Consider the following 21,459-nt stretch of genomic DNA (forward strand, 5'->3'; position numbering starts at 1 on the left):
CAGGCTAGGAGGGCAAAGGCTTCTGGGTCCCAGCTGAGCCTCTCTCTTGGGAGGCCCCAACCGGGGTGTATGGACTAGAAACGTGAATGGGCCTCAGTCTGAACGATCCCCTGACTCTGCTTAGGAAGGGGACCGGAGGGGACCCAAGAAAAGGCTTTGTGGGAGAAGGCGTTGTAGGCGCTGGGAGTTCAAAGCAAAGAAGTAAAACGGGAAATTAATATTTACAAGAACTGGGAGTAAATAAGGAGGGGGCAGCATGTACGGGACGCCTACTAAGTGCCAGGGGTAGTGTTGGGCCCCTGGGAGAGTCCACACACCGCCTCTCACCTGGCCTTCTTTAAATCCACCCCACAGATGAGAAGACCAAGGCAGCTCAGGGCCCGAGACCAGACCTCAAGGAGACCAGACCCAGACCTTTGGGATGGAAATGTCCAGAATGGACACGGATGCCTCTATGTGTCCCCAACCCCTGTTCCCCACATCCTGGGGGGGGGCAGTACCCACCCATTGTGCACCAGCACCGAGGGATGCAGCCGAAAGGCGGGGCCATCTGAAACTGCCATGGTGTGACCCAGTGTCACAGTTTGTCACAGTTTGTCAGGGACTGAGGTTTCCGAGGATGCAGGACTCTCAATGATGAAACTGTTCCAAAGAGCCCAGGCCAACTGGCCCAAGTTGGTCACCTTGAGCGCCATGTTCAGATTCTAGCTCTACCCTTGCTTGTGGCAGAGGTGACCAGTTATCTAATCGGAAGCTGGTGACCGCCGAGGTGTTACCCAACCTCCATCTTTTAGAAATCACCTGGTGATATTTCCCTGCCCAGTCCTGCTTTCTCCACACCCCCACCTTGTTACGATTAATCTCAGTTTAGTGAGCACTTACTAAGCAGATGCCTTCCCACGGATGTGACTGGACCCAGGGAATGAGAGACTATCCTTCCCCCTGTTGGTCAGTGGAGGCCATGGTGGAGGGCAAGACCAGATGGCGGCTGGGGGAGGAAGCAGGCAGGGAGCACTGCTCATGCCAGAGCCCAGAGCAGCAGTGGGAGCTCCGTTCACCCCACTTCCAAGTGTCTCCTCCAGAGCAGGGGCCCCCTGGGACCATGAGGAAATGCTCCCTTCCTCCACATGGAGAAGCAGGTCTTGAGAGTGCAGGGGTAGACGGTGGCCCTGTAGGGGGCGCACTCTGTACTCCCTTCAAGAACACATTTGCTGCTCAGTTGCCTGCGGTGTGGTGAGCAGACACCTCCAACTTCATGATGCACCCCACATTTTGAGCTAAAGCCACGCCCTTCTGGAGCAGTTCACAGCCAATGACTGACTTGGTCCAGGAGCTCACTACTGGGTTGGCCAAGACTTTGCCAGATTTGCATTGAGGTCTGAGGCTCTTCCTGCCTCCTTCTGCCTCTTCCCCTTTTATCCTTCACATAACACCATTGCTATAAGGAAATGCCTGAGGCCCCCAGCTTATAAAGAAAAAAAAAAAGGTGTACTTAGCTAATAGTTTGGGAGGTTTCCAAGATCACATTGTGGGAAGGGACATTGGTTTGGCTTCTGGAGAAGGCAATGGATGGCGGCAAATCATGGGAGGAGTATGGGTAGGAGCAAATGGTCACAACTCAGAACAGAGCAGAGAGAGACCAGAGCGCCACAATCCCCTTGAGGGCATGCCCCCCAGGACAACACTGAAAACTTGATAACACTTAGCACTGGGGACCAACCCTTTACACACAGACCTTGGAGGACACACAATACTCAAACCAATAAATCACTCGCACATCTAACGCCATCTCGGTGCCTGTTTCTGGAAGACCCAACTGACGAAGGTTATCGCTAAATAAATCTACAGTCCATCCTGATCTTCAGCGTCAGGGCTTCAAGGGCCCCAGGGCTCCAACCAATCTCCCTGTTTCCTCTCCCATCCTTTTGTGACCCAGTCTCCACACAAGGATCAAAGGAATTTTTTAAAAACCACAGACCTTGTGATATCACTTCCACACTTGAGTCCCTCCAGTTGGACTTGGAATCAAACCCATTCCCCACCCCCAGGTGGGAAAGCCCTGGCTCTACCTCCTTCCCCAGCCTCTGCTCTCAGGTGGTACTCACTCTGCCCAGCCCCACTGGCCTTCTTTCTGTTCTAGGAACACACCAAGCTCATTTCTGCCCCAGGGCCTTTGCACTAGTTGCTCCCTCTGCCTAGAACACTCCATCTTTCTCCAGATTTCTGCATGGCTGGTTTCTTAGGTCATTCAGGTCTCAGCGCAAGTGCAGGCCTTCTCTGAAAACTATGAATGACGTCCATCTCCCAACTTCCCAAGTCCCAGGCGTCCTATAACTATCACATCACTTTAAAATTTCTCTTTGTAGTTCTCACCACTATTGTAAATTGACTTGCTTATTTAATTATTCATTTGTTTACTGTCCGCCTCCCACTAGAATATGAACTCTGAGATTTCTGGTCCCACCCCACTGCCGGGCATATGCGTCACAAGGACGATGGAAAACTTTTTTATTTTTTAAATGAATGACTATATTTGTTATTTACAAAAGAATTCTCTCGCCCTAAGAACGGAATGAAAATAAAGAAACCGAAAACTCAGGAGACAGGAGTTAAGAAGGAAAGTGTGGGAATGATCCCAGCCTTATGGAGGGTTCCCTGAGAATTCTGACCAGGCTTTGAAGAATTCTAGGTTAGGATTGAGGAAGGTCCAACAAAAAGCCCCAGAGAAACAGGCTCCCAGACCTCAGTGTCCTCACTGAGAACACCTCCCCACGGTGTCCCCAGCAGCAGCACTGCCTGGGGGGAGCCAGTCCAGCCAGAATTCATCTAGAGGAAACTGGGAGGCTCCAGCTGGGGCTGGAGAAGAATCCAGGAGGTGTGAAATTCCAGGTTGGGGGGGGGGGTCACATGAGCAAAGGCAGGGAGGAGCAGTCTGGTGGCCTGGGGGCATTGACACAGGTGGTATTGCTGCAGGTAGAGGGACTGGAGATGGGCTGGAAGAGGAGGGTGTTCTGATTACCAACCATCTTGCAATCCCAGAAGCTAACACCATAAGATTTTTTTTTAAATATTTATTTTTTAGTATTGGGCGGACACAACATCTTTGTCTGTATGTGGTGCTGAGGATCCAACCCGGGCCGCATGCATGCCAGGTGAGCGCGCTACCGCTTGAGCCACATCCCCAGCACCCCCATAAGATATTTACCCAAGGCTGCCCTTGGACTCCCATGATTCCCATCTTAGAGATCAAAACACTGAGGCACAGAGAGTGTGTCAAGAACTGGGAAAGGCCTGAGATCTGATCTTACCTGCAAGTTACCATGGCTGCTGATGCTGGCAGAAGACTGGAGACAACCCTGGGTCAGAGACAAAAGACTTTGTTACTCAGGCAGCATGAATATCCCCAGGGGACACAGGCCACCCTAGGTAGGTGCTGCTCACATCACCAGTCTGAGTCACAGCCAAGCAACCATGGGTTTAGGCATCTCCAATCTTCTAGGAGAGGCTGTGAGCTCTCCTGCCCTACTTTTAGCCCAGAGACACGAACTTTATTACTCTGATCAGGGAACATGGTACCTGCTCTCGGGTCCAGAGGGAGATACTTCCTCGGTTTTCCACGGCTGCTCACCAGCCTTGAAATGATGATCCAGAACAAGGATGGAAGCCCCTCACAGGTTTTTAAGCAGCAGAGTGACATGTTCCTATCACAAGTTTAAAACCCATGCTAAGGGGTGAACACGCAGGTTGAAATAAGATTCACCTCCAGCCCTGGGACCCACTTATCCAATTGCCCCAAACTCTCTCAGGGCAGCTTACGTAAAGGTGGTACCATGTGACGCCCAAGTCACCGTGGCTCTGCTGTTCCTGCAGCGGCTCCCTGTCATGGCCTCCCCTGTCCTTCCCTCAAACTCCCACGACAGTTTCTCCTGGGGATGTTGTCTGTATGTGTCTGTCTTCACAGGACGCGTGAAGATGCACCCAGGGTCCGAATGCTTCATAAGTCTCCAGGGCTTTAGGGGGCCCTGCCACCTGCCCCTGCCTCCACAGAGCCCAGTCACCTCTGTCTGGAGATGCTACCTCCCAGCTGCGCTGCTGGGCTGGGTTTTCAGGTCACGGCTTCAGTGAGCACCAGCTCACACCCATGCACACTCGGCTCTGGTTCTGGCTGGAGCTAGAGCTTGCACGCGCCTTGCCCCCAGGTGAAGGCTCAGATCTGGACAAGAGTCTGTGACTCCCAGAGAAGGGGTGGGCAGGGAGGACATCATCCCCATGGCGGGGAGGAGCTAGATGGAGCACATGCCCAAGGACTCCTGGACAGGACCCCAGTGGCCAGACAGAATCCTGCAGGACTGCTGCCTCCTCAGAGATGTTCTGGTGACCCCTCACCCCCAGCACTATGCAGACACCAGTCAAGACTACAGTGCAGCCCTGGTGACCCCGCGACCCTGATGTGGGCTTCCCTTCAAGTCGGGAATGCAGGCCTGGAAGGAGTCGGGCCTGGGGCTGGGGAGTGAGCCTCAGGCTGCCCCGGAGACTTCCACATCCTTCCCATGCCGCACTGGTCAGGGGAGGATTTGTGCAAAAATGCAGCTGGAGCTGGAGTGAGAAGGATGGTAGCATTTTTTTTTTTAAGTTTTTAATTGCAAAGTTAATTTTCTCCAGCATATATTTAGACATTTTTGACAGGATGAAGTAAGATGCTTCCCCAGCTCACCTCAAGTTGCCCCACACACTGGCTAATCCCATTGCTGCTTGTTCCTTCCCTGCCCCGTTCTCCTGCCCTACTGTAGACTGTGATGGGTGGGGGGCACAGGCAGGATTCAGAGGAGGGGGTTTCTGCTATCCCCTGAGATCACAGAAATACTTATTAATGGGGGTGGAGGGAAGTGAACTCCTTTAGGAGATTAGAGGTGGCAGGCCACAGGTAAGTGGCCATGGTACAAACAGTGGTTCGGTCAACACCCCCACCCCACCCAACACTGGCCTCTCTCATCCTCTCCATCTCCCACCCCAGCTTTATACAATAGTCTGGTCCAGTCGGAAGAAACGAGGCACAAATGCTGCTCCAACTCATACTGGCTGTGCGACCTTGGCCAGCGCCTTGACCACAGTGGGCCTCAGTTTCCTCATTTGTATTGTGCGCCTGTCCCCAGCGAGACTTAATTGAGACCCGGCTTGTAGGGCGCTCAGCACAGAGCTGCACAGGAGGAAAGCTCGCTGCAAGGTGGCTGTCGGCATTACGGGTACCCGGGTGAGGCCAGAGGGCGCGAGGGGAGGGCTGGGGGTCGCCCAGGATCCCGCCGCGCGACCAAGGGGTCTCCGCCCTCTGCGCCGCGCCGGCGGTGACATAAAAGTCCTGGGCGCGGCCCCGGCCCACGCGGCATCCTCGGGCGACCGCACCTGGGCGCCCGGCACAGAACGGGTGCGGGGCTGGGCCAGGGCCGCCGGGGGAGCGAGTGGGGCGGGGCCGCGGAGCCCGCTCCCTCCCCGCCGCCCGCCGCCTTCTCCGCCTCCCGCCGCTCGGGCTCAGAGCGGCGGCAGCAGCGGCCGCGGCGACAGCTCCGGCTCCCGCTCCCGATCGGCCCTGCGCTCCCGGGCCCCGCGCCCCGACCCCGCCGCCGCGCCTGCCGGGGGCCTCGGGCGCCCCCGCCGCCCGCCTCACGCTGAAGTTCCTGGCCGTGCTGCTGGCCGCGGGCATGCTGGCGTTCCTCGGTGCCGTCATCTGCATCATCGCCAGCGTGCCCCTGGCGGCCAGCCCCGCACGGGCGCTGCCCGGCGGCACCGACAACGCCTCGGCCGCCGCGGGCGCCGCCGCGTCCCCGGGCCCGCAGCGCAGCCTGAGCGCGCTGCACGGCGCGAGCGCCTCGGCCGGGCCCTCGGCGCTGCCCGGGGCGCCGGCGGCCAGCGCCTACCCGCTGCCACCCGGGCCGCTCTTCAGCCGCTTCCTGTGCACGCCGCTGGCGGCCGCCTGCCCGTCGGGGACCGAGCAAGGGGACGCGGCGGGCGCGGCGCCGGGCGAGCGCGAAGAGCTGCTGCTGCTGCAGAGCACGGCGGAACAGCTGCGCCAGACGGCGCTGCAGCAGGAGGCGCGCATCCGCGCGGACCAGGACACCATCCGCGAGCTCACCGGCAAGCTGGGCCGCTGCGAGAGCGGCCTGCCGCGCGGCCTCCAGGACGCCGGGCCCCGCCGCGACACCATGGCCGATGGGGCCTGGGACTCGCCCGCGCTCATCCTGGAGCTGGAGGACGCCGTGCGCGCCCTCCGGGACCGCATAGACCGCATCGAGGTGAGCGCCGCGCGCCGTCGGGGAGCCGCCGGGGTGGGAGGGGCCGCCGCCCGCGTGCAAGGGCGCCCGATGCCCGCGCCACACCCGCGGATCTCCGAGCCTCGGGTCTCCTGTCTGTGTAACCGGGAGGATCTTTCCTTGCGGGCGAGGCGGGAGGGTTGCTGTCAGGAGCAAGCAGGTGTCTGGAACGGTGACAGCCGCACCTGGAGCGCGCCAGAAAGGCTCAGTCCTGATCCCTTTTCTCTCCATGCACCTCCCTGAGTCTCAGTTTCCGCGACTGTAAAATGGGTATAACGGCGTCCCCTTGTAGTGGAAATTGAACGTGTGTGGAAATGCTTGGCACGTATGAAGATCTCATTAAATGTTCGTTTCCTTCCCCACGAACCCCCAAACAGCTCCAGTCCCACTCCTCCGTCAGGTGAGAAGAGGCACTGTCCAAGACTCAGAGTTCTCCCCGCATGCCAACGAGCCGAGAACAGAGTGCCCATAAGACAAACCTGGGTGCCCCTCACCCTCTCTCACTCTTGAATGGGCTGGGGCTGTGGACCTGACGGAAGCAGCTCAGAGGCCAGGTCCAGCCTCAGATACTTGGAAGGCCACAGCTATTGGGTGGGGAATGGATGGCGATGGGGGACCCACCCTCCTCCTCCTCCTCCTAACCCTCACCTTTTCCAGATTTTCCCGGCTCAAGTTCTGGGTCAGGCATGGGTGGTCAGAGGCAGCAGCCTGCTTCTGTTGGGTGTGATCCTGGGCCAGTCACTTCTCCTGTGGAGTCCTGCGACCTCCTTCCTTCCTGTAAGAACAAATTTGTGGTCTCCAGAAGTGGAGGTCAGACAATTAAACAGGGCCGAACAAACAGAAGGAAGACCCTGGCCATCCCCAGGCATGGAGGTGGACCACAGGAATGGGGTAGCCTTGTGGAAAAGGGGGAGAAGGTTACAGCACCTCCTCTTTCCATTCTGAGTGCCACCAGGCCAGGCGAGGACGGAGAGGGGAAGGAAGTAAATGTGGGGCCCCCAAGCTCCTTCAGTGAAATCCCAGGGCAAGCAGCACAGGGGATGCCCACCAGAGGGTTGGCGATGCCCCTGACCAGCAGTCCTCTAGCCGGCTAAGGGCAGTACCCACCCCAGGGTGTCAGAGTCATGGCTCACAGCACTGCAGCCGCCCTCTGATCCCCTTACAGGTGGGAAAACCCAGCTCAAAAACCTCCTCAAGGGAGGAGAAGAGAGGGAGGAAAGCCAGTCCAGTACCTCTCCCCTGACTCACCTGGGCAGTGCAAGGAAATTACCAGGGATAAGCTTAAACTCCAAAGCGAAGGGAGCCTTGGTTTCTTCACCTGTGAAATGGGCATAACAGTAGCATGTGCCCCACCAGGTGGCGGAGGATTGAGTGAGTCTACCGAATGTGAAAGGACCCAGAACCCTTTCTGGCACAGAGGCACGCTCAGGCAATTTGAGTGATTGCTATTCTGATCATTGTGCTATAATATTATCAATTTTAAAAAAGCTACCAAAAATAAAAATGGAAACAAACTCTTCTTTTAGGAAAACAGATTTTATTCATGTTAAATAATTAATGTCCAGTCAACGTCCTTTGGCCTCTCTTTGCCCCCACCCCCATGCCCAGATGGCACGGGCATCTCCTCCCATGTGTGGGCTGGCAGGCTGGGCTGGCCTGGATCTGTTCCCCAGCACCCGCAGCTCTTGGCAGGGGTGGGCTCCCCTCGGGAGAACCCACTGAGGCCGGGGGATCCTGGCGGCTGGGATCTGGCGCAGGTTGGCCTTCCAGGCAGGGGGCCCGGCTTCCCCACATACACCTTCTCATTTTTTCTGTGTGGTGGACAGGAAGAAAGAAAGGCGGGTGGCCGCCTGGCCGCCGGGGCTGTCTTCTGAGCCCGGCGGGGGCCACAGCCAGTCTCGGGGGGCCTTTGGCAGGGGCCGCAGTCTGGAGCCCATGGATATGGGGCCAGGCTCCGGCTCTCAGGTGGGACCATGAAGCCAGCGTCTCATTTCTCACTTCTCTTCCCATTCAGTATCTTCAGGAAGCCCCCAGATTTTTCAGGGTCTACCTCCCTGCCACCAATGTCCTGAAAGTGCTCTTGCTAATGTCCCCAGAGTTGATAAGCAGCATAGAGACTTTCCTTTTCTTGCTGGGCCTGACATCTGCCTCTCCCCCTGCCCTCTGCCTGCTCTGCCCGGCTCCTGTCTCCTGGCAGGGTCCACCTCCTGTGTGGTGTGTGCCCCTCTTGGCTGGCCTGTCCCTTTCCCTGCGTGAACCCAGCCACATCTGGAAGCTTCCAGCACCCTTTCCACAATGGGCCAAACCAAATCTCAGTTCTGGCCCCAACTTCCTTCCCAGCTCCAGACCCGGGGGTGTGGACACCACCTGAGCTCCTGCCCCTGGCCTCCCCCTCCTGACCGCCCCTGTTCTCCCTGCTCCGAGGGCCTTCTCGCTCTGGACTCATCTCCCGTGCACCTTGCAGCAGCAGCCTCTTTGCTGGTGTCCCACCTCCAGGTCCCCCCTTCTCCAGGCAGCCCCAGGGGTCCCCCTTATGTCGCTAGAGGGGCTCCCCTGGGGTGCAGACTCCAGGCTGCAGTTTGGGGCTCGGCTGTGCTTCCAGCCTTACCTCCAGCTCTTCCTACCTCTGCCTGGGTCACCCCAGCACTTCCTGCTCCCCATCTAAGAGTCCGTCCTGAGGTCACCTCCTCCCGGAGGCCTCCCCAATCATGCCCACTCCACACCATGCCGTCCCTGCCCACCATCACCCATGCCTCTTGGACTCCCTCTCCCCTCCCAGCCACACGCGACTAGAACCTTCTCCCCATAGACCTCAGGTGGCAGCCGCATTCGAAAACTCAGGCGAAACCATCTTTTTATGTATTATGTACACATGTATTTATTTATTGTTGTTCATTGAAAAAAAAAGTCAAAGGTTTGGGGGGATTTTATTTAATTCCATTTTCTCCCCTTCTGCAGCCCCCCTAAGTCCCAAACATGCGCAGTGAGCTGCTGTGCAATTAACATGTTAATGACTGACAGTTCCCTGGGACTCACCTTCCAGCTCTTTCTCTCCTCGGTCACTTGACCAGCTCCTGTTGCTGGGCTGTTGCCATGGGCTGTGTCTACTTGCTTTTCTTCTAGATTCTCATTGTCACATCAACTTGATGCATAGTTGTTTCCTTTTTAAGTCTGTTGAATCATTTCTCTCACTGAATTCCCAGGAGTCTCATTACTGGGTCAGAAGATATTGGCTTTGATCCTGGGGTTGGAACCCAGGACCTCACAGGCACTAGGCAGGTGCTCACCACTGAGCTACATCCCCAGTCCCTTTCTTTTTTCTTTTTTTCCTTTGTGGGGCTGGGGATTGAACCCAGGGCCTTGTACATGCGAGGCAAGCACTCAACCAACTGACCTATATCCCCAGCCCTGGCGTCAAACTTTCGATCCTCCTGCCTCAGCCTCCAAAGTAGCTTTTCAGCCTCCGATTATAGGTGTGTGATTTTTTTTTTTTTTATGGCTCTGGCCAAGAACTACTTTCTAAGAGAGTTAGACCATTTACGTGGCAACTCACTGTGAATGCATGTCCCAGTATTTCATTTTTGTGCTAATTTATGTGCACAATGAAACTTCAAGGCTGATTTAGCGTTTCTTTGACATAAGCCCACCCTTAACCCAGCTTGGCAAGATGATTGCCTTCCCCCATCCTGAAGTAGGAGCCATAGCAAGGAATATCCTGCTGCTGATCACAGGAGTCGTTGGATTCAGGGAAGCCACGATTTCTGCTGTATCAAAAATCAGTGCTAGTGCCAGGGGTGATGGTGCACACCTGTAATCCCAGCAAGCTCAGGAGGCTGAGACAGGAGGATCATGAGTTCAAACCCAGCCTCAGAAAAATGAGGCACTAAGCAACTCAGTGAGACCCTGTCTCTACATAAAATACAAAATGGGGCTGGGGATGTGGCTCAGTGGGCGAGTGCCCCTGAGATCAATCCCTGGTACCTGCCAAAAAAAATCAATGATAGCAATTATAAGTCACAGTTACTGAGCACTTACCCTGCATCAGGAACTATGCATTATCTCATTTAATCCTTCTAAAATCTCTATGGGGAAGTACTATTCTATCCTCCTTTTACAAAGAAACAGCTCTTTAGAGAGGTTAAAAAATTTGCCCCAGGTCCCACAGCAGTGGAGCCTGGATTTGATCCATGCAGTGTCTGGCTCCAGAGCCCCAATTCTTTGATTAATGCCAGACTCATCTGCAGGAGTCAGATGCAAGAAAGAAAGACAAGTGAGGGCAGTGCCCATTGCTGGATACTGTGCTAGACCATGTTGGCCTTAGAACACTCAGAACAAGAGAGGGCCAGGCCAGAGCTCAAAGGCACGTCCTCCAGCCGTTGAAATAATCCGGGGCCTCACTGTGCTGTTTATGATAATGGCAACTTAACGAGGCACTTGCAACATACCTATTAGCTTGTCCAGTCTTCAGTCCTATGAAATAGGCCACACGCAATCCCATCTTACACAGGGGGCCTGGAGGCTCCGAGTCTGAGGGGCACCTAGCAGGCACGTCCCTGCCCCACACCCACACCGGGGCCAGATGCTCCCTGACCCCCTTCCAGCTCCAGATAACTTCTGCTGTGGGAAGGCTGCTGGGCAGGGCTGAGTCCTTGCTTGTGACTCTCCTTTTCAGGGCCTCCAGTGTCCTTACCTGTAAGATGAGAGGAGGGGGCTAGGTGAGGCCCACATTGGAGTCCCTGAACCTCCCACTCCAGCTGATGGCGGCCCTTCACTCTAGGAAGAAGCCTGGACTCTAAGTTTCTGCATTTGTTTTTTGTGGTCCTGGGGGTTTAACCCAGGGGAGCTCTACCACTGGGCCACATCCCTGGCCCTTATTTTTTCAAGATTGCATCTCACTAATTGTCCAGGCTGGCTTAGAATTTGCCATCCTCCTGCCTCAGCCTCCTGAGCCACTGGGATTACAGGCCACGGCACCTGCTGAAGGCTGGCTTCTTAAATCCCACCTCTCCCACCTGCTTGCTGTGACCTCAGAAAACTCCTTCTCCTCTCTGACCCCCCAGTCTCCCATCTGTCAAATGGGAAGGCCCATCCTGTGTCCTTATAGTTCATCCCTGCCAGGCTCTCCTCTGGGAGGGGAAACCCTTCCCTGCTGTTTCAAGCTGGCAGGAGCCACTTGGGCAGAAGGCAGAGTGTCCCCTGTGGATATCTTAGATCCAAAACATGGAAAAGCTCGCCCATGGTGCTTACGAAGGACACAAATCCTATGTGGACAGCTCCTGGAGATGGTGCATGGGTACATCCCTGAAAGCACCCCCAGATCAAAGCTAAGACCCCCCCGGCTCCCCAGAAGGCTCCCTCCTGCCCCTCAAAGTCAACACCTCCCCACAGGCCCTTCCTAGTCCTCCCTTTGACCCTGGGGGTCCATCTTGCTTGTACTTGAACTCTGGCCTCCTTTGTGCCTGGGTTTTCCATTCTACATCCCACCTGGGACATCAGTCACCAGGCATGTGCCCGGGGCTCGTGGGTGTTCACTGCCTGGTGGTGTCCCGTTGCAAGGACGCGCTTTAATTCACTCACCTCTTCTTCTGCCAGTGGGCATTCAGGTTGTTCCTAATGTCACAAATAAAGCTGCTTTGGACATGTTGGTGACATCTTTTGGTGGCTGTCAGCCCTGGTTCTCCTGCATTCATCTATCCCTAGAAGTGGGACGTCTGGGTGGCAGGAGCGGGTATATTTAGCGCCGGGGGTACTGCCAAATGTGTTCCAAAAGTGGCAGTGAGAGTTTACACGCCCACCTGCATTTGAGCCTCGCCAGCCTGGGCCTGGTCATTTTCAGACACCCCTGTCGTGGTGGGCGTGGAGTGGGCCCACGTGGTTCTAATCTGGGTCGTCCTGGTGACTCCTGCTTAGCCGTGCATTGCCCGTGGGAGGTGGGGTGAGGTCAGAGGTCAGTGCTCCTCACCGAGGGAGGCATATGTTGGGGTCTCTCCTGGACAGCCTTGGGTGCACCAGCCCCGTGGAACTCCGGGGACCAGGAGTGAGGTGCTCAACCCAAAGTGGAAGCTTCTGGAGATGGTGTCCCCACAGCCCTGGTTTAACTCCAGGAGAAACTGAGGTTCCCAGAGGCACAGGGACTTGCCAGGGCCACCCAGCGTGGCAGAGGTTGAGCCAGGGCCACCCCAGGTCTGGATGTGGGGTTTGGTCTGGGTCCCAGAAGGTGTGTGGGCAGGCAGGACCTGGGAGGAAGTTCTATCGCCTTCTGGAAGCAATAGCTTGATTTGGAGTCCTTAGAGGGGACAGATGACAGGCTGGGGAGGCTGGGTCCTAACCACACTCTGGGGACTCTGGGCCCACAGGGACACATGCACCCCTTCTGCAGCTCCAGAGAGAGTCTTGTCCCCTTTCTTGTCCTCTTTGCCCATTTGTCTTCTCACGACAGCTCCAAGCTGGCACTGGGGACCAGGATGACAGAACCCAGTCTGGCCCCTGCCCCTGGCTCTCCTGGCTGGGCTGGGGGAGTCAGGAAGCTTCTGGGTATGTTCCTGAGGAGGAAGGTGGGACAGCAGGGCGGGCGCATGGCTCCCACTGGGCTCTTTGAGAGGCTTCCACAGGCCCCGCCCTGGTGCTCGTGGTGCTGTCACCCTGTGCTCTGGCCACACGTGCAGCAGCTGCCTCTGTGCCATGGGGCTGTGCCACGTGAGCACCCGGGGCAGGCATGGGGTCTTCCTCTCCTTAGGGACACAGCAAGCAGCAGCAGGGATGAGATGCCCCTGTGCCCAAGCCTTCCAGCCACTACTGCCCTCCCTTTCACAGACAGTGACACAAAGGAGGCTCAGAGACATCCAGACGCTTGTCTACTTGTTCTGCTGGCACTTTGATCCATTAACCCAGGTCCAGGACCCAGACTCCTGCCCCTCAATAATAGCAAAGAATAATAAGAATAGTTATGACCATTTGCCAGTCACTTATGTGCCGGGCTGTCCATCTATCCTCTGGTTTTATCATTACTTATGTTCCCAAAGGTAGGTATTGTTAGAACCCACATCTTACAGATGAGGAGACTGAGGGTCAGAGTGTTTGAACAACTTGCCCAAGGTCACAGATCCAGTATCAAGGAGCCTAGAAATAATGCAGACCTGTGTGGTGTCCATAACAGGAACACAGTTGACAGATGGATGAATGAGTGAATAAAATGAATGAGCGTTCTGCAGCTCTGCCAGAGAAGCCCTCAGGGTCGCTTCTCTCCCTTTGGAGCATCTTAGCTCAGGCATCAGGGAAACTGCCATCTGGAGGGGGGCAGGCACTGGGCAGGGTGGGGGGCGGGGAGAGTGTTCTTGGAAGAAGGAACAGCATGTGCGGAGGCCTTAGGAGGGAGCTCAGTTGGGGGAGTTGGGGCAGCTGGGGACTTTGGGTGGGCGTGATAGACAGCCTGCTGGGTATGAGTGTGGTCCTGTAGTGGGGTCAGAGACCAGAGAGGGACTTTATTATGGGGAGGGGGCTACTGAAGGATTTTAGGCAGGAGACCAGCGCGGCTGGACTGAGTTTAGGTGGCGGCCTCTGGCTGCTTTGCGAAGGGACGCAGCCACAGCGGGATCCCAGCCCAGGGGACCCGGCCTGCGCTGGAGAGAGACGAAGGGCTGGGCGACGCCGCGGAAGACACCAGACGCGGGGCTGGATTCTGCCATCAGGCGCTCTGCTTCGGGATTTTGTTTTCTGTTTTTTAATCATTGGAGATGATTTCAGATAAGGGGTGTAAGTGTGGCCAGCCCCTGGGGGCCCGGAGCAGAGGTCCCAGAGCCCCCGCGCCGGCCCCGCCCCCTGGGGACCCGCCGCCCTGATTGGCTGGTGTCAGCCCCGCCTTTCCAGGCGGCCGCCTCAGTCCCGCGTCCTGGCCGCGTTACGAACAGGTCTGGAGTTGGAGACGGACAGCGGCCCCTGCAAGGGAGAGTTGAGTGGTGTTGGCCAGTAACGGGCCGGCCCTCCTGCAGCCCTTCGGTGCCAGCTGTACCCTACCCTCCTCCAGTCGCCCGTCCAACCGTCACGATGCCATGAGACAGTAGTGTCATTGCGTCCTTTCTGCCTGGGGGAGACTGAGGCCCCGCACCCCCCCACGGCAAGGGCGTTCAGTGGTGGAGCCAGGGCGGATGCCGGGCATAGGACTCACATAGGACGTGGGGTGCTTGGTTGGGAAGGTGGGGGAGTGACCCACCCTGCCCTGCTGCCTCCAGAGCCCGCCCTGTTCTCAGCAAGCAGGGGTGGCCTGTGCCTTCAAGGCAGCCGAGGCAACCAGCGCAGTGCCCACTGGGCCAATCAACCATCTGAGACCCACACCATCAGGGCAGCACTGAGGAGTGGGCACAGTCCCCTGGGTTGTGGAGGCCTTGGCGGAGTGTGTGCTCAGAGCTTCCCTAGAGCAGGACTCGGCATGCCGGGAAGGCGCCCTCTTGGCCTTCCTGGTACCGAGTGCCCAGGAGCCCAGCACACTAGCGGCTGAGCTGGACTCTCCTGGGCTCTGCTCCAGGCCCAGGAAACTTCCCCTAAACTCCACCTGCACTCCCAGCAGGACAGCCACGGCTCCAAGCCCCACTTTCCTGCCTCATCAGGAGCTGAGTGGGGCGGTGGCGTGGTCATCACCCCCTCTCTCCCACACCACCTCAGGCCAGGGGCCCACTTGGCAGCTGGCCGGGAGCCCACGCAGCACAGCGAGCACCCGCAGCAGATGGCAAGGGGGGTGGGGGAGTCGTGTTCTGATTCACGCGCTGGGGTGGGGAGGGGCTGTGCGTGATGGGGAGCCCACCTCCTGCCTGGAACACGTGGCCACCCCCCAGCTGGCATGCGTCCTGAGGGGGCAGTGGATCAGCATTAGTGTAAATAGCCAGTGTCCCCCCTGTCCTGACACCCAGCTAGAGAGGCATTGGCTCCAGTGGCACCAGGCAATGCAGAAGCACTCCTGCTTCCGTGTCCCCAGCCGTGCAAAGGGGTCCTGAGAGTGCCACCTTCGGTGAAAGCGTGAAGATTTATGAACCGCACGGGAAGTGTCAGGCCTGGCCCGGCCTACGGTCTCCTGGGTGCGCACTCTTTCCAAGTGTGGCACGGAGGCTGGCGGGGAACTGGGAGCAGATCAGAGGGTCAGAGCCCCGGGGCGGGGGTCCCTGCCATGGCCTTCTCAGCTCTGAGGAGGAGCACCCCTGTGAACTCGTCACCACGGCCAAGCCGGACATACTGAGAGGCCCACCTGCCCACCCCCACTTCCCCCCAGCCCAGGGACCACGAGGGCATTTGGAAGGGTGGGCAGCTGTGACCTCTAAGATGGGCTGTGGCGGAGGATAAAGGTGGCTGGGGTCTCCCTGCCCCACTGCTTCATGGGGTCTCCTGGACCTTTTCAGAGGCTGGAACAGGGAGGTCAAGCCTCAGTCCCTCCCCCCACCACCAGATGGAGCGGGGCTGAATTTGCACTGGTACAGACCCCAAGGCCACCTCACCTTTCCCACAGGAACCTCTCAGCAGAACTTGGGGACAGACAGGACAGAGCAGTGGCAGGACAAGTGTCCAGAACAGCCAGGTGACAAATGATGCCTAGTGAAGATAGCGGAGTGGGGCTGCCAGGGGACTCCTCTGCTGCCTGCTCCCGAAGTGACAGTGGGTGACTCTTCCTGGTTTCCCTGCCCACAAAATGGGGACACTGATGGTACCTTCATCACAGACGTGTTACATGGATCAGTGGGTGACTGTTGGCGAGAGGCCTGTTGGGCCTGAGCCAGAGAGACAGCACCGTCCCACCTGGCCCAAGCCGCACACCATGCCCCAGCACCCACTCTGGCCAGGCTCTGGGTGGGACCCTCCTGGGTGGGAGGGTCCCACCCTGCGAGACCCCCCACACACAGGCCATCACTCACCCTGCACAGCCTGCAGCGGGTGTGCGATGGCCCCATCCTGCAGACAGGAGCAGTGATCCCAGCTAGTCGGCCGCCTGCTCCTGCTCTCTGGGCACAGTGCCAGGGAGCTGGTCCCTCCAGTTCCTTGACATGAGGCCACCCCAGCATTCACGGGGTCAGCTCCCATATCCCCCAGCACTTTGAAACATGGGACACACTTATCCTCCTGCCACGTGGCTAAAAACAGGGACATGCCTGTCACCCAGTAAATGACCAGCAAGGCTGGGGCTGGGCTGATGAGGCTGAGAGGGTCATCTCTGCTTGTCCCAAGCTCCAGAGGCAGCCCCTGGCAGCTCGGGGCACTCACGAGATGGCAGGTCCTGGGCTTTCTGTGTCGCTGTGTCTCTAGCACCCTAAATGGGGGCCTAGTATGTAGCAGGTGCTCAGTGAGTGAACTGTGAGGATTTGATGAACTCAAGTCTGGGTCCCAGGCCTGGGGACAGGGCCATGACCAGGCAGAGAGGGAACTGCCCAGGAGCATGGAGGAGACAGGAAACCCCTGGGAGGGCGGATGTTCAGTTTGCTCCTAGAAGCTGTTAGGAATTACTAATCTCTGACTGATTTCCTGTGACGTGTCTGCCAGAGACTGTCCCCCAAGAGTCTGAACCCGCAGCCTTACCCATCTCCCTCCACCAGGAGAGGGCAAGGAGAGCTCCTTGCTCCCTGCCCCAGTTCTCCTTCCGGCCGGGACCTTATGGCAGGACAGGAGGGGCTCTGAGCACTCGGTCCCCATCCTGGGCTGGGTGATGTGAGTTCCCCACCCCGAACACCGTGTCCCAGACAGTAATCGCAACAGCAGGCTGCCTGTTGGCATTGGCCCTCAGTGCCCCACAGCCCTGCCAACTGGGTGCCATTGTCTCGGGAGAAAGTAAGTTCAGAGAGCTCGGGATTTCCTAGGGCCACGGGGCAGGCTGCCTCCAAGCTGGACTTGAGTCCGGGGCCATCAAACTCCAGACTGGGATCTTCTGCCTGCAAAGGCTGTGCCCCAGAGTCCTGTTCCAGAAGACCCTGGCTTATGCCTCTGGGTCTGCCTTGATGGCAGTGCCACGTGCAGAGAGCCAACACCCCTGGGGGCAGTGGACACGGCCCAGCAGGCCGACCCCGACTGGTGCCTGGGTTTGAGCAGTGAGTAGAGGGGGCCCGGCCCCAGCACCTCCCAGGCCTTGGCAGAGCTGTGCCAGCCCCCGTGGCTCTAGTGACAGGCCACCCAGGCCTTGTTAGCTAGAAGGCCGACAGGCCCGCAGAGGCTCGCCCGCTGGCTTCTCTAAGACAGTGGGCGCCCAGGTGCCCGAGGCTTCCCCCTCCCTCCCGCAGCCTCACTTTCCCTCCTTCTCTCCCTCCGAGCAGCAGGAGCTCCCAGCCCACGTGAACCTCTCGGCCGCCCCGGCCCCCGCCCCCGTGGTGCCCACCGCCCTGCACTCCAAGATGGACGAGCTGGAGGGGCAGCTGCTGGCCAAGGTGCTGGCGCTGGAGAAGGAACGCGTGGCCCTCAGTCACAGCAGCCACCGGCAGCGGCAGGAGGTGGAGAAGGAGCTGGACGCCCTGCAGGACCGCGTGGCTGAGCTGGAGCACGGTGGGTCCTGGGCCCCACGAGGCCCCGAGGTGCCAGGTCCACCCTGAGCTCGTGCTTTCCAGAGGCTAAAGCTGGATGGGATGGTGGGGAGGAGGCTGGGAGTACAGAATAAGTGGGGGACAGTTTCATCAGACCTAAGTTATCATTGACAGTTACCACTTCCTGGTACTACTGAACCCGAGGAGTGGGCTAAGCGCACGACAGGTCAGCTGTCAGTCCTCACAAACTGCACAGGGATTTTCACAGGCGAGGAAATTGAGGTTCAGAGGTCAAGTGACTTGCCCAAGGTCACACAGCCAAAAAGTGGAGGACTGAGACCTCTGTCCAGTTCTGTTCGACTCCACAGTCATGCATTTAAACACCCACAAATAACACCTGCAGCAACTACCAGTCAGGGTTTTGTCATTTGCTTAACACCCAGGCCCGGCCCTGCTGGGGAGGCAGAGCAGCATAATAGATGGTGTCAGGTGTGGGCATCAGGAGGGCTCGCTCCAGGCCCCACATCTGTCACTGGCTTGCTCTGTGACCTGGGAAGGTCACTTCTTTCCCCAGGCCTGTTTTTCTCATCCAAGAAATGGGGGTTTAGGACTCCTGAGATCTCATGGGCCTTTTAGCCTTGAAACCTTGTGGAAACAAGTTGGGGAGCAGGAGAAACCATTGGCTGAAGGAACTGAGGCCCAGAGAGGCCAAGTTGAACTTGTTGATGGTCTCACAGCCTGGAAATGGCAGAGGGAGGATTTGAACTCAGGACATCTAGGTCCAGACTGGGGGCGGGGGCGGGGGGGCTTTCATCACATATATCGCTTAGCCAGAGGCAGAGTAGAGAAGACTGGGTGGGAACGACCCACTCGACGCCTGTGGGTGGCCGGGCGCCGCTAGCCCTCTTTCTGGAGTGCCTATGCACCCAGCCCTTGCTGGCTGCTCTGACCCCGCCATGCCACTCCCCAGGGTCCTCGGCCTACAGCCCCCCGGACGCCTTCAAGATCAGCATCCCCATCCGCAACAACTACATGTATGGGCGGGTGCGCAAGGCGCTGCCCGAGCTCTACGCGTTCACCGCCTGCATGTGGCTGCGGTCCAAGTCGGGCGGCACCGGCCAGGGCACCCCCTTCTCCTACTCGGTGCCTGGGCAGGCCAATGAGATCGTGCTGCTGGAGGCTGGCCACGAGCCCATGGAGCTGCTGATCAACGACAAGGTAGGCAGGAGGGGCCCTGCAGCGCCGCCTTGCGACGGGTCAGTGCTGGAGCTCTGCTGGGCCGATTCAGCACACATTAAATGCCTCCTGTGTGCCAGGCGGGTGCTGAGAAGGCAAAGGCAATCGAGAGGTGGGCTGGCCAGGCCGGGTCGCTCCCCGTTGTCTAGAGGAGCAGGGGAGGTAACAGACTCGCCGTGACTTCCCCAGTGGCCCAGCTCTGGGGGCGGGGTTGGAGGTGCCCGTGCCCAGGGCCTGCTCTGTTCTCCCAGAGAGAGAGAAAGAAGGAAGGGAGGCGCATGGACCGGCCTGGGGAGGTGGGGGAAGGCTGAGGACCTCCCCCTCTGCCAGTTCCTTTGCCCTCCACTCTGTGGGAGAGACACGGCTGGGGCCATTCTGGGACCCGAGTGCCGGGTGGAAGCAAGTGCATCGCGCCCACTGAGTGAGGTGGCCATTCACCTACCTGGGCCTTGATTTCCCACCTGTGAGCAGGGAGGACAATAGTCCCTGCCACTCAGGTTGTCATAGGAAGCAAGTGGCTTAACCTCACATAGAGGGTCTGAGCAGAGCCTGGCATTTAGCACGCCTTGACAATGTGAGCTCCACTGTCACCCAAGGCGCAGCGCTAAAAAGCTCTATCCTGCTGCCACCCCAGCCTGCCCCACAGCCTGGGAGTCAGGTCCCTTCGTCGTCCCCATCCTGCAGGGAGAGCAGCGAGACTCAGAGGGGAAGCCAGGCTTCCTGGCCACACTGCTGGTGGAGGGCGAAGGTGTGATTTGGGGTTTTGGGCTCCAGAAGTCACCTCTTACCCCCTCCCGTGTTCTGCCTCCTCACACCCAGGCTCCCGTCCCCATGTCCCTTCCCCCGGCCTGGCTGGAAGACAGGGAAGGAGGAGTGATTGGAGGGGCAGGTGATGGAGGGGCAAGAAGAGGAACCTCTCATCACCCCTGTTCCCGCCAAAGTTCCTCCTCCTGCCTGACACACTGCTTTGGCCTTGCTGGTACAGTGATCCCTTAAGGTCCCCTGGAAATGCAGGCATCACATGTCACACCCACCTTTGACCAGCTCACAGCCACACAGAGTCAGGAGATGCCTCTCCTGGGTGTCCTGGGAGAAAAGGAAGGAGATGGGCCCAGGATACAGTGAATTTCTCTTGTGGCCCCAGAAGCTCAAAGACCAGCCAGGTGGCTGGGCTCCATCTAGACCCTGCCACCTTGCTCCTACCACCACCGGCCGGCTGCCGTCCCTGGCCCTGCCCAGGACAGCCCAGGAGTTCAGCACCCTGGACAAGGCACCAGGCCTCTCACTTTCCTGCTGGGCGGTGCGTGGTTTGCCTGGCACAGAGTGGCCAGATACTACTGACCTTCCAGGTGTCCTCTCTTCCCATCTCCCCCTTCCTCTGGCCTTCACAGCCACTGTGTCTCCCTGTGGCCTCTGTACTACTTTGGCAGTGTTGTCCCTGAAGTCCTGCCCTCCTGGGCAGGCACAGCTCACTTGAGGCCATGACCAGACCCATCTCCCCAGTGTCCAGAATCAGGCCTGGCATCAAGTAGGCCCCAGAGAGCGCATGGGATGAGGGAGCCCTTTAGGAGTGCCATGTCCACGTCCTGCAAGTGCCGTCACCTCACAGGCCAAGCCCAGCCCCTCAGCAGAGGCCCCAGAGCTCGGTGATGAGTCTGAGGCTCGTGGTGAACTAACCGTGCTTCCTGGCTGGAGGGAAAGACAGGGCTGCTGTTTGCCCTCCTTGGCCACTTCGCTTTACAGACAAGGAAACTGAGGTCCAAGGCGGGAAGAACAGCCTCCCTGCTCACGCAGGGGGTTGGTGGCAGAGCTAGAGCCAGATACTGGCACCTGGCCTCGGGTCCATGGCCTCTTTTTTGCTGCCAGTGCCCCGGCCCCGGCTGTGTGTGGACATGGGGTGCTGCATGCAGGGGGAGCGGGCCATGGGACACTGCCTCCACCCGCATGACCTTGTGGGCCTAGAAGCAGTGGAAGACCCGAACTGGACCGTAACTCGTGACCTGAGGGAAGCTGCTTGGTTAGGCTGTGAGGGAAGGGAGAGGGGTCAGCGGAACCCTGGGACGGGAGGGAGGCAGGTTCAGGACTTGGGCCAGTCTCTGGGTCTCCCAGCCCCACCCCCCTGCTCCAGCTTTGGGCCTGTGGCTCCCCTGACCTGGGTTGGGGAACCTGTGTCCAGGTAGCCCAGCTGCCCCTGAGCCTGAAGGACAACAGCTGGCACCACATCTGCATCGCCTGGACCACAAGGGATGGCCTGTGGTCTGCCTACCAGGACGGGGAGCTGCGAGGCTCTGGGGAGAACCTGGCGGCCTGGCACCCCATCAAGCCCCATGGGATCCTCATCCTGGGCCAGGAGCAGGTAAGGGTTGGACTGGTGTCAGGCTGGAGGCCCAAGAGCCTGCCCAGGGGCCCTGAGGGAAGAGGCAGGCATAGGG

At 58.4% G+C, this 21,459-nt stretch overlaps 1 protein-coding gene across 1 annotated transcript in view; it reads left to right on the forward strand.

Annotated features, from left to right (window-relative positions):
• The window catches only part of Nptxr (neuronal pentraxin receptor), a 34,706-nt gene that overhangs the window by 9,170 nt on the left and 4,077 nt on the right, over nucleotides 1–21,459 (forward strand). Inside the window, exons 2-5 of the mRNA XM_027930140.2 lie at nucleotides 5,418–6,287; nucleotides 17,588–17,813; nucleotides 18,762–19,009; nucleotides 21,204–21,383. Of these exons, the coding sequence (XP_027785941.2) occupies nucleotides 5,418–6,287; nucleotides 17,588–17,813; nucleotides 18,762–19,009; nucleotides 21,204–21,383 (1,524 nt within the window). The remainder of the gene's footprint in view (nucleotides 1–5,417; nucleotides 6,288–17,587; nucleotides 17,814–18,761; nucleotides 19,010–21,203; nucleotides 21,384–21,459) is intronic.

This window comes from Marmota flaviventris, chromosome 3 (genome assembly GCF_047511675.1).
Source record: "Marmota flaviventris isolate mMarFla1 chromosome 3, mMarFla1.hap1, whole genome shotgun sequence".
In the NCBI taxonomy this organism is placed as follows: Eukaryota; Metazoa; Chordata; class Mammalia; order Rodentia; family Sciuridae; genus Marmota; species Marmota flaviventris.